This window comes from Cryptomeria japonica, chromosome 2, assembly GCF_030272615.1.
Source record: "Cryptomeria japonica chromosome 2, Sugi_1.0, whole genome shotgun sequence".
NCBI classification, from domain to species: domain Eukaryota; kingdom Viridiplantae; phylum Streptophyta; class Pinopsida; order Cupressales; family Cupressaceae; genus Cryptomeria; species Cryptomeria japonica.
Window position 1 is genome coordinate 316,189,582 of NC_081406.1, and position 13,262 is coordinate 316,202,843.

The 13,262-nt window shown below is 35.9% G+C and overlaps 1 protein-coding gene across 6 annotated transcripts in view; it reads right to left on the minus strand.

The window, feature by feature from the left end:
• The window catches only part of LOC131070237 (DExH-box ATP-dependent RNA helicase DExH7, chloroplastic), a 408,882-nt gene that overhangs the window by 194,108 nt on the left and 201,512 nt on the right, over positions 1 to 13,262 (minus strand). For all 6 annotated transcript variants that reach the window (XR_009371539.1, XM_058005745.2, XM_058005743.2 and 3 more), the window contains exons 21-25: positions 9,851 to 10,003; positions 9,385 to 9,489; positions 6,914 to 7,054; positions 6,669 to 6,758; positions 6,446 to 6,502 (exon numbers count right to left, since the gene is read on the minus strand). Coding sequence is in view for 5 of the 6 variants with exons in the window: in XM_058005745.2 (XP_057861728.2) it covers positions 6,446 to 6,502; positions 6,669 to 6,758; positions 6,914 to 7,054; positions 9,385 to 9,489; positions 9,851 to 10,003 (546 nt within the window). In the remaining variant the exon portion in view is untranslated. The remainder of the gene's footprint in view (positions 1 to 6,445; positions 6,503 to 6,668; positions 6,759 to 6,913; positions 7,055 to 9,384; positions 9,490 to 9,850; positions 10,004 to 13,262) is intronic.

A 13,262-nucleotide genomic window follows, 5' to 3' on the forward strand; every position in this document is an offset into this window, starting at 1 on the left:
TCTTTTACCAGCCATACATTTCCCTGGCTAGTCATACCATCTCTTGCAAACCATACCATCCAGAAATGGCATTGGGAATTGTGCAGATTTCTTGATCAGTAATTGTCAACAGCAAATTTGGAATTTATTCAGGGATCAGGAGTATTTTATGGATTAGTTTGCTTTAGCACATTAAACATTTCCAGTTTCATTCAATAATTTTGCCTACAGGCCAGGTGTAGGGTCTAGTACTTTTACTGTTTCTTCCATTATTTGTTTTCAGTAATTATTGTTGATGCAAATAAACCAGTTGGCGCCATTCTAGCTAGTTGGGTGCCCTTACACTATGGTCTCCTTGGATTCATCAATAAAACTCCTCATCTGATTGGACGTTGGACTCCAGATATGCTATTCCTCATTTATGGTGTCTCAATAGTTTACTGTTGAATATAAGTATTGCTGTTTCAAATAAATCAGAACTCAAAACTTTCTATCAGTGCCTTATAAATTTGTATTTTGGTTCAAAAAGCATTGCTATCTTGCATATGTTTCATGGTTGAACTCCAAACTATCAATTGGCATTGAAAACGCAAACCAAACTTTGGAAAATAAACTGAATACCACTTCAATCAGCACTTAAACAAATCTGAAAAATTGGATCAGAATTGGTGGGGATCTTTCAAAATATTAGTCATTTGGTTTAATATAAATTTTAAATATTATAGTAAGGATATATATATAAAAACAATATCGTCTTTTTTTAATAATTAAATGAAAAACTTTTTTATATATAATTAATTAATATTTATTTTAATATTAATAATAGGTATTAAAATTAACTTTAAGCCAAATCAAAATTTTTAAAGAGTAAAATTTAACACTTATTACAACCCTCCCTACACCCATACTAATTTATTACTATTCTATTTTAGAAAGGGGGCGGGGGGGGTGATTGGCGGGCTGGGGTGGTTTTTATTGAGCAAGCTCGACCTGCATGTGTACGCCAGCCCTACACATGCATCAAGGCCTCTAATATAGGCCAAAGCCTCTATAAAAGGATTTGCCTTTATTTATTAACTTTTAAAGGTTTTCTTTTTAACCATTATTTAATTTCTTTTAAATAAAGTTTGAATAATGTATTTATTTAATATAGGTTTTTTAGTGATATTACGATTTTATCAATAAATTATTTAATATTGAATTATAAATATATTAAATTAATGAAAAATTTAATTATAATGGATTTTTATATGAAAGAAGGTAAGATAGAAGAATTATTATGAATATCTAAATAATAAATTTATGAATCATATTAAATAACAAATAAGTTAAAGGATTAACTCAAAAAATAAATATAATTGGTGAATAAGTTTATGTACAATATTCATAGAAAAGCAGTGTTCCACGGGTGTGGGGGATGCGGGGACGGGACGGGGGAACCAAGGGCCTAAGTTTGGGGACGGCGGCGGGGGGGGTGGCGGGGTGGTGGTGCTGATATAGTTATACATATACATATAGTACTTGAAAAACTAGTTTTGAAAAGATGTATGATAGTATTACAGTATAAGAATTACATTTCAAATGAGACTATAGGAAATTAGAAATACCAAATCTAAATACCAATATTTCTAAGTTGTGTTGTTATATGGAGCCTAATTAGACTCGGAGGTTAGATTTTCCCTACTTCTATCGGGGCAGTTTCCCCCTATATTTTTCAATAGGGGTTTGGGGGCAGCGCCCCTTGCGGGTTCCCTGTCGCGATACAAGGCAGGGTCGAGGGGCAACGCCCCACAAGGCCAAAAATACTCTTATTTTTCTAAAGGTGTCGGGTGTTATTTTTCTATTGGCGTCGGGTGTTATTTTTCTATTGGCTTACGTCCAATTAGGGTTACCCCTTAACCCCCCCAAAAGTCACATGTTTATAAAAAAATGTTTTTTTTGTTTGCTTTTGATGTGGGTGACGGGAATGGGCGTCTCCCCATCCCTCGAGAGACGGGGAGACGCCCACACGTCTCCCAAGGAGACACCCAGACGTCTCTTGGGAGACGTCTCCACGTCTCCCTGGGAGACGCGGAAACGTCTCGGCGTCCCGGCGGCGCTTGGGTGGCGATGGCGGGACGGCGGGGGATGTCGCATCCCCGTCCCCGAGACGTTTCTTACGGGGGGACGCGTCCCCATGGAATACTATAGAAAAGAAAATTAATCTATTTAATAAATATTAAATAAAATCATATACATAAACATAATGATAATCTTAGAAAAAGACAATATGTATTATATACAAGCTAAATATAGACGTGGCAGTGCTTGGTTACAGGCATGATCTACACATGCCAACACCTTAATAAAGCCTCAAGCCAATTTAAAAGGTGAACTCCCTATTGATTTTGGAAAAACTATAAATCCATTTTAATAAATATTGATAGAATTTAATTACTATATTTTATATTAGGTTTAAACACTAGAATTTAATTTAATATATTTAAATTTAAATTTTTATAAATACATTAAAATATATAAATGTTATATATGATTAAATTTTAAAAAAAAAATCTATTTCTATATTTCATATTAGTTTTAAATAATAGATTTTAATTTGTTAAATAATGAAATTTAATATATAAATATTTTAAATTTAGATTTTTATAAATATATTAAAATATAAATGTTATATATAATTAGATTTTTAAACAAATTTCTATTAATAATAGATATTGAATTTAATATATATAAATTGAAAGGATTCAAATATAATTTTAGAATGAATATTGATGTATTAGATTTAAACGGTTAGTATATAAATAAAATAAATAGTCTTAGAATGATTTATTATTAAGTTAATGTATAGCTAACCAAAAGGGAAGTACGGAGATTTTTCCATTTTTAAATCTTGAGAATGAACTGGATCATCTAGGATGACTAGTCACAATAGTCTCAAATGTCAAATATTCTACCCTATTCCATTCATCAACTTAATAAAAGGTTTGATCAATTCTTTATTTATTTATTATTTAAATCACATTGGAAGAGTAATTTGATTCAAAAGTTTATTAATATTGCTTTATTGCATTTGAAATTTACTAAGTAATTATTTGGTATGGGTAATATTCTTCAAGCAATATTGGGCATATCCATTCTTTTAACAATTTGAAATAAATTGAGGAAATTTGATTACCTTCATAAGCTACCATGCATTGTTAAGTAAACAATTCTTATTAGACATTCAAATTTTCACAAATAGTAGTTTAAATTCTTTTAAAAGAAAAAAAGTTTAACTTATTTATTGTTTCTTTTGAAAATGAATTGGTAGATTACATTTATTAGATTTATTACAAGCAAATGATATTCTTTGAAATCTATTTCTTATAAGCAGCTCAAAATATTTTTTAAAAGCATAAGATGGACTTAGTTAATAGCACTCAAAATTAGTTGAACTTATTGGAAAGAATTTGATTTCTTTTTCGAATGGTTAGATTTCTTGTATTCATTCTACATGAAGGAGAACCATTTTAAAGCTTATTATTAATTGGATCTCCTATCTACCAAACAGTACCTTGCAAAGTAATTAGATTCTTTTTCAATCTTATTTCAAAGCAATTAGTACTTTTCAAGTAACTAGACTCGTTATCATAGTTTTCATTTTCGCTGTCTATTATTTGATTGTTTCAATTATTTGGATTCATTTGCAATGTAGTCAGTGTTATACAAGTAATTAATTTCATTTTCAAGTTTTAATATTACATTGTTATTTTTCTTCAAGCACTTAGTACTTTACAAGTAAATAGATCCATCATCAGAGTTCTCATTTTTTAAGCAATTAGTACCTTTCAAGTAATTAGATTCATTTTTAAACTTTATTATTAGTTCCCATCAAAGCAATTGATAGTAAATAGATTAATTTTCATGCAAATAGAGTTAATATGATCTTACCATAGTTAGAGAACTTAAATAAGAGTTTGAAACCAAAAACTAGTAGCGTTCAATATCAACGGTGCCTTTGGCTCACATCTACGAGTAAAACTGTCGCACTTGAGCTATAGCACTTATAGCCTAGCAAATCTGCAAAACATCATCTGTGGCATCATCCCTTTAAATTACTTGATCATGGATGCTAACTTGAATTCTTGAATGCTCGATCTTTCCTTCACTACCTTGAAAACTCCTAATTGTAATTACTCAAATGGAATTGAATGCCTTGTAGAGAGATGATCAAGAGATGTTCAAATGAGGGAATGAGACTTGTATTTATACACCTCATGAAACATGTTGAAAATTTGAAGAAGGCCAACATCAAGGACCCGCTCAACAACTTCCCAACCATTTGAGGTTTCAATTTAAGCCCATTTTGACTGGACCATGGCACTAGGCACCACAGAACTAGCAACTTCAGCCAGAATCTTGGTCAGTGAGCATAGAAAGGTACTAAACTTCTAGATTTGGCTATGGCTTGAGCACAATCAGTCATAATCAAAGGCATGAGGGGAAAACTACCAAAGTGAGCCCCAAATGAGTGTGAATCGTATGAGGATACAATTTACGACACTATAGTTTATAATACAAGTTTATGACTCCATATAGAGCTAGTAATCTTGGGCTAGGCAATACAAGCTCCTCTCCTCCATAGCTCGTGAATCCATACTGTGATTTTTGTTTAGGATGCCATGAATATCAAAATCCACACCTTTTGTACACCTAAAACATTTGACAAAGTTTATATAATTAAAAATGTTGTTTCTTTCAGCTGAAATCCACTTTTGTATTCATGTAATCAATGTACACTTTTGCATGTAATCAAAATAGCTTCTGTTTAATTAGTGATGTATTGTGTCTTCAAAGTTTATTTATTGAAAGGTGCATGATTGAACTTTGAATCTACGTAACCAGGGGACGTGTCCCCGGGCTAAAATCCCCCATCCCCATACCGGGGACATTTTGGGGACTTGGGGACGGCTAGGGGATGTCACCCCGCTATCCCCAAAATTGCAAAATTTGTGGGAAACATCCCAGAACTTGGGGACGACAATGATTCTCAAAGGGAACATCCCCCCGTCCCCTAACCATCCAAGGGATGGCCAGCCATCCCCCTTTTCCCAGCACATTTTGAAAAAAAAGACTCAAATGCTCAAAAAAAAACATTTTTTTATTTTATTATAGGTCTGTAAAACTGGATTTTCACTAATATGATGAGTACACGTCTGAATCACTTCCAAAAGCACTTAGAAATAATGAGCAGCAGCCTGGTAATAAATTTCACAAACACTTAGAACTCAGTAGTGCGTAAAAAAGTGGTTGCAGGTCTGCAATATTGGACTTTTCACAATTATGAAAGGCAAACAGGTCTTCATCATAGCCAAAAGTACTCAGAAATATGAATAACAGCTTGGTATAGAATTTCACAAGCACCCAAAACTTTGTAGTGCATAAAGAAGCGGTTGTAGGTCATAATAGAAATAGAAGACTGCCAAAATATCCTCCAACCAGAAAGAAACAATGAACTACATGCAAAAAAGTATTGGCATATTGACAATGTATTTTCAATTATGAATGCATATTGAGCATTGACAATGAATTCTGAATTATGAATGCATATTGAGTATTGACAATGAATTTTGAACACAAATGCGGTATGTTAAGGTTCTATAATGCACATATACCTACTTTATCCATGTTTTCATATGAATATAATGTATATCAATGTATATCTACATGATTTATCCATTTTTCATATGAAAATTTAAAATTTCCCTATATATTTTAAATTTTCCCTATATTTTAAATACCCATCCCCTTTGCCGTCCCCTGCTGTCCCCAAAATTGGCAAAAAAATTTGCTGTCCTGGAAACTCATCCCTCTGTCCCTTGCCGTCCCCGTCCACGAAACTCGAGGTAACACAGCTTTAAATCCTTAAAAATCTCTATGTTTCATGGACTTTTCAATTGCTGAATTTTTGTCGATTCTGACACCAAGTCCAAATCTGAGCTGAAAATCTTTGCTGAGTTTGAACCAAGTCCATGTCTTGTAACTCTAGTTACTACATCATGAGGATGTAGCATCCCATATAATTCAGATCTACGAAGTGAAATTCTTAGTTTGAACCTTTGTCAAAATATTATTTCCTCAACACTTATGTTCAGCTTTCAAAATTGCAATAAGATTTCACTTTTCAGTGATATTATTAACACAGTAAAGCAAAAATAAGTTTTAGGACAAGCGATTCTCTGACAGAAAGCATGAAGAATGTTTCTCAAAAATGCATTATGCAAGCACCAATTTAATACCTTCAAAAGCACAACAAAAAATTGTAGAGCATGATTTGTAACAAATAGAAGCAATCACATGCAAACCTATAACCATAGATTCTCCTAAAGTTCTACTACTTTAAATTATAATTATTTCTATTTTCATTGGAGAAATTGAAGAGAACCACCATTTGACATAGGGAAACACTCTCAAGAGAGTAAACTACCTCATATAATGTAGCAATTGCGGACCTCACTGATTCTTCCCTTGGAGGTTGTAAAGCCTGCAATAGAGGAAAAAAACCACATAAAACAAAACCATGGGCATAGAAAGAGATATTAATTACACTGTTTGATGTGAGCCCATAGAGAAATTAACTGATGTTTAGTGAGTATTTCTCATTGGTAATTGTTTCTACGCTATTCACATCAAGAAGGATCAGACTGAACCTTTTGAAGGAAGGAGGCAGCATCTCCTAAGGAAAGAGATTTGATTTGCAAGCACAGCTCAACTAATGGCACTCGTAGCATTTCGGGAACCTGTGATGAGACACCATTATGCTTAAAATGAATTTCATAAATGTTGGCAGTATCCTAAAAGACTACATTTAAATCGGAAAAAAACCTGAGGAAACTCAAAAATATCCTAGAAGTGCCTACATCGTAAGTCTCATCAACATAAATAAGGCCAAAACCTGAAATGGATGCATAAGCATCTCATAACGATAGTGTGTGTAAAGACAGAAGCAAATTCCAGGCCTGACACGTCCTGCCCTTCCACATCTCTGCTTGGCATTTGCTTTGGATATCCATGCTTCAACCATACTTGACATTTTCTGAATTACCATAAAGATGAAGTATTAGCCAGGATAAAGAGCAGAAAAATACAGCCAGCACTCACATCTCAATTCTCTGTTTGCTGGAAATTTTCATCAACAGTAAAAGTATAATCAAGCATTATATACATATACAAGTCTCTCATCTAGAATTTCATGCATGCAATTCAAAAATTTCATGTATATAATGCTTGATGCCCTTCCTATTGTCAAAACTTCACAGGAGGGAAGAAAATTATATCGAAAATTGTTTACAAGAAGTCATTAAAGAAGTGTAAAAATTCAAAAACAGCAGAAATCAGACGAGTGAACCAAGAGCACATGCATAGAAGCAATCAAAGTAAGGAGCTGAGAAGCTCCAGGCAACAATGAGATCCTCTCATGTCCATGAGGTAATTTATGATTGCTTCTGCTTATAAAAGTGATCATGAAAGGATCTTCCAAGAATACTCATTAATTATTAGAAAATGCGGATCTATTCAAGGAATATTAGAACCCAGGTTTTTTACCAATGAAGGAAATGCAATCAAAACTTCCTGTTTGCATCAGACTGCACACATTAGCACATGAATTTTTGACACTATGTTTTCAATGGTATCATGAAATTTATTGGCATACATATTTTAACATCAACAGCCACAAGAGATATACAGATGGCCAATCATGCAAAAGATATGTGTAGATCTGGAACTGGACAAACCCCTTCTAAAGAGTATCACACTGTGATTAGAAGACAGCAAATGAGTGCAATCCATGGGATACAAAAGCTTTCCCTTCATTTTTCAGCCTACCATCAAAGTGACAATTGTTTCATGATGAGTCATCAAGATGTCAAAAAAAATGATAAAAAAGGTTTCCAAAACCTAAAAACAAAGTATGTAGTAAAATCTAAAAGAAAACACAAAGAAATAGAAGGAAAAGAAAATTCAGGAAAAAAATCGGTAGAAAATGAAGCAAATGAAGCAGGGTAAGTCAAAAAAGAGAGACAAACAAAGGAAACAATTAAATGGAGATTATCCAGAGCACGTTCATCAAAGAGGGAAGCCCTTTTGCAATTTCATTGGAGCTTATCACATAAGTTAAAGACGAATCGAGTAAGAAAGTAAATATTGATGATACTAAGATGGAAAGTTCACCAAAGTACAAGAGAATTGCATAAAGAACAATTAGATACAAGTCTAACAAAAGAAAGATCTAAAACTGCCATGTAAAGGAAAAACAAGGAACACGCCGAAGTCTGGTTTTTAAAGTTTGGGAATGTAAACCATACACTAGAATTGGGGATAAAGACACAAATAAGCACAAGAAACAACAGAAGAAAAACTTAAGTGGAAACAAGGGTTGAGGTTCCCCTGAGTTCTAAACAAAACTTGAAGATAATATAGGAGAACAGCATCAAAATGCTTTTACACGGAATTATTGGGATGTGAGATAGGGAGAAGGAAATTTTAGAATGTAATAAGAATGTGAAAGCAGCTCTGAAAATGGCACGTCTGGTAAACAACATGCGAAGCAGAAGGTAATGAAAGTCTATCTGCAATCCAAAAGAAAAAGTGAAACCCATGTGCAATCTAAAAAAAAATCATGCATTAAATATTAAAAACACTAACACTCTTATTGAAGAACTGTAGATTGCTTTAAGTGATTTTTTTTTTAAATTGTATCTTGCTTCAATGGCAGTTACCGTAAATATGGTTAGCTCTTCATGTAATTGTGGGACGTGTCACTTTTTTTTGATGATATAATATTTTTTTATTTGAAATCGTCTTGTTTGCAGTATAAAACTATGTTCAATGCTTCTAGGATCAACTATGGAGGATTATTAGTGTCCTAATAATATATTGTTTCCCTTTATCAAAAAAACATATATAGATATACAATAAGTTTGATGCATATTTTTCCATTCAGACTCACTGAGTCTGACAAACAAGATGTGAGACGTATTGCCTGCGTTGACAACTTGGCAACTTGAGGTTGCAGACTAGCAGGCGCACACACACAGATAAAATTAATCTGCATACATACATACACAAACACACGTGTGCACATGTGTGTGCATGCATGTGTGTGTGTGTGTGTGCATATTTGGTTTGTGTGTGTGCGTGCACGTGCGCGCGTGTGTGTGCATGCATGTTTGCATTACATCACAATCTCCCAGAAAGAAAAAACAAATATCGTGGTTCTCATTTGTAATAAATATCAGATGGACCAAATTTTGGGGTGATACAATATACATTTCCTTCTTCAAACTGTTTTATACTTTTTCTTGAAAGCCAGAATTTCAAAAGCACTCTTAACACAAGAAAACTCAAAGCACAAAACTAATTTACCCTTTGGGGGTCATATCTGTTTTCTTTGTGCTTGCCACAATCAATGACATAAACAACATCATCTATAGTGATGGAAGTCTCTGCAATATTTGTCGCAACCACAATCTGCAAGATTATAAATTTATTAGCAGTGAATAAATAATCAAACTTTACAAAAGTAAAAATATCTTTATTGCAAATAGAAATAGAAACAAGACAAGAATTAGGTACACATTATTTCATCAATATAATCATTTTGGAAAGCAAGCATATTGGAGAAGAATTGTCATGCAAGCTAAATATATAGCGGTATTGCTGATAAAAATAATGTAGTTGACTGACAAATAAAAATAAAATTAGACATACAGATATGGTTTTCCTGCCAACAGCAGATATATTCAGCATATCTTTTAAGATAATGTAAATCCACAGCTTTGGGACAATTTTTTTGACTCTAATGAGGAATTTAAAGTTTCTTAAGACATACCTTCCGTCTATTTTCTGGTGGACTCAAAAACACCTTTCGCTGTTCACTTGCAGCTATGGACGAGTACAATGGAAGAAGCCACTCTGATGCTTCACCAGAAAACTGGTGTGAAACAGATAATCGATCCAGTAACATTTGAATTTCACCCATGCCCTTCAAAAAGTTGGTTTGGTTAATAAGAAAACAAACAGCACAAGCTCCAAATAGGTGAATAAAAACAACATATCATCCAACAGACCAGCTTTAATTTATGTCCATATCACTATGAAAAGAATGACAAAAGGCAACCTTCACATGAATAAAAAGACCATATCAATATGGAACTACATATACCATAACTATTAATATAGCTGCATTCTTCAAGAAAAAACAAATGATAACTCATTAATAAAGGAACTGTCGGACCCATAGATTAGTCAATAAGCTTGAGACATGGAATTCTATGACCAATCTACAACACGTGATAAATCTGTTACTATTTACAAGGATCGTCTCCCTCCTATATGTGGTCTGCAGCTTGCCAGTTTGAGGCCAGTCTACCTGGCCTGGGACCTACAGATAGACATGGATCACTAAAAACCTTGAATAGTCGTTGCCCCTGCACTTTCAGCTGTAGTGGCCTGACTTTTTGGGCCAGGCTGGACCCTCAGCTTTCTTGCATGAATTCACCTATTTGGCTTAAGGCAGGGTCATACAAAAGTTTTCTCTATTTTATCAACCTTTTCTGCTGAAACGGGCTATTATTCACCACATGCACAATGTAGTTACCACAGAATTTACACTACCAAACTATGACTTACAGTATGAAAAAATAATTGGAATCGCACGTCATACCAATGTACAATATACAGAAATTATAGAGAATAATACTTTTACTGCATAAGTAGTGTTTAATACAAAACTTACCAATATAGGAAGAACTTGTCATAAAATTGGCACCATTAGCTAGTGCAAATGCTATTATGGACCTAAGGAGAGGAATGATCAAGAAATTTCTGTTTGCACCAGTCTCTATATTTGTGATGTAGATATTGTTTTTGATAAGCCTTGTAAGGAGACAGTTTCAATGAGGATAGTATGTTAAAGTATAACACCGACCCATCACTATTGCGTGAAGATTGCAATACATCATCTAATGTGGTAGTTGAATTGGATGATGAGTATAAAGAGGAAATTGAGCCTACAAATGATCATGAGGAAGACAAAAATTAGTCAACATGTGGGTGCCCTAAAGAAGATGAAACCATGTTCACAAGTTCACTTCCGCCATATGAGATTTTGGATCAAGAGGAGTCACATATTGTGCCCATGAGTCTTCATGCAGATCAAGAAGTTGATGTAATGTCCCCACTCTTAGGGGTCAATAACACATGTTCGTTATAGTTCGGGCAGCTGTTTATGTTTATGTTTATGTTGAGTCGCCAAGAGGTTCCTCTGGGGTAGTTGGTAGTTAGTGACGGTTGCCAACTTGGCCAACTTGGCCAACTGTCGAGTCTATATATGATTCAGCTGGAACCTTGGCAGGGATGGTATTGTACTGACATATTCTTGACAATTCAATAAAGATATCATTCTTCTGGTATAGCTGTTTGTTGTTACTTACGCTTTGATATATGAATGTCTGTTACATGAATAGTTGGTACGTGTGGGAAATCCTTGTTTTATCTGTGAGTTTACAAACCTCACATTAAGGACTATACATTTTGGTGCTGTTGCCTGAACGAACCTAGAGATAACTATGGCGGCAGGCGGAAGGAATTAATGGGTTGGCCATTCAACCAGCAATTAATTGTGGTGGACAGCGACACACACGAAGAAAGTACCGCGGAGGAGGCACGAGAGGATCAGTTGACGACAGACTTGGTAGAGTTGTGGGACATGTCAGTCATGCAATACGTGCAGAGGGAGGCTCAGGAGAGAGCCGTCTCTGAAGGCACGGTACGTGGTGAACTCACCGTCAACACTCCCATCTTTGACCTGCTCAGAAGTATTCCAAGGTTACTCGCAAGAAATCTGATTGCACTTCAAGACCAAAGGGAGGAAACTGTACGGGAACTCCGTCGGCAACAAGTACTCCAAAGGTACAAAGAGCGCAACCGTAGGGAGGAAGAGGAGAGGGAGACAAGCCAACGTCGTACCCCTGGCACTTAATGCTCATACGGTCATACAAAGACAAACGTACCACCGCCACCGAAGGAGTAGACGAGGGAACAGTACAGAGATCTCTCTGTATAAAGGAACAGGCCGAGCGGAGACGGCAGCTAAGGGAGGTTGCTGACTCGAAGGGCCTTGAGAAACGTAGCAGAAGTCGAAGTGTGAGTCGGAGTCGGAGTTGGGAGAGACAGAGGCCGTGTACGTGGAAGGAGTTGGCAGAGGTCGCGAGGAACCTGCCACTTCCAGACGTAGCGGAGGAAGATCTCGCCGACCAAGCCCCACACTCGACGTCAAGTGAAGAATACTCGGGAGCCAAGTCGCAGAGCAACCCGTCAAAGTATTTTGAACAAGGAGAGGAGGCAGTACGGGACCTACACGAAGAGGTCGCCAATATTTTTGAAGCAACATTATCCGACATCAGGAATGTATCCTTGTCAGAGGAAACCAAAATAGGAGGGTCAGATCCAAAAACCCCGGGAAGGAGGGACTATAGGAGCGAGGGTGACCAAAGCTCTGCGGACAAAGGTCCAACCAGGTCAAGAGCGTACGATACCTTCCCGACACATAATACCTTCCGAGCATATAGTAGCTTCCAAGCACTACATAAAACCCTCCAGACAAAAACAATGGCACACACCCCGGAGAAACAAAAGCTTCCAAAATTCATGGGCGACGGGTCGAAGGATCCTGTACGACATTGTAAGACATGCGTGACCATTTGGGAAGCAAATGGCCTGGACGAGCGGGATTATTGGTTGAAGGCATTTCCAACCACTCTACGAGGAATAGCCATTGACTGGTATATGGACCTGGATGCCCAATATAAAACGTCCTGGAACGGTCTGAAGAAGGCTTTCCAAGAGGAGTTCAAACTCCTACGGTACGACAATGAAATTGTGGCAGAGATTTACAATACCAAGCAGGGAAAAAGCGAAAGCATGCGGGCATATAATAGAAGGCTGAGGGAACTACTCAACAAAATGGAGAACCAGCCGACTGATGGCCTCAAGAAGAGATGGTTTGTTGAAGGATTGGTACCATCCCTCAGACAGAAGATGAAGGTGGTCCCCCCGCCCTCGTATGACGAAGCATACAACCGTGCGATGGATATTGAAAGTGAAAATAAGACATCCCAAGGGAAGCATCGGGTGAGCGATGGTGACAATACGGATGAAGAGTGTGATGGGGAGTCCAAAATGGTGCAAGCACTCCGAAGATATATGATGAGGATGATGAAAGAACTAAAAGCTAACAAAGA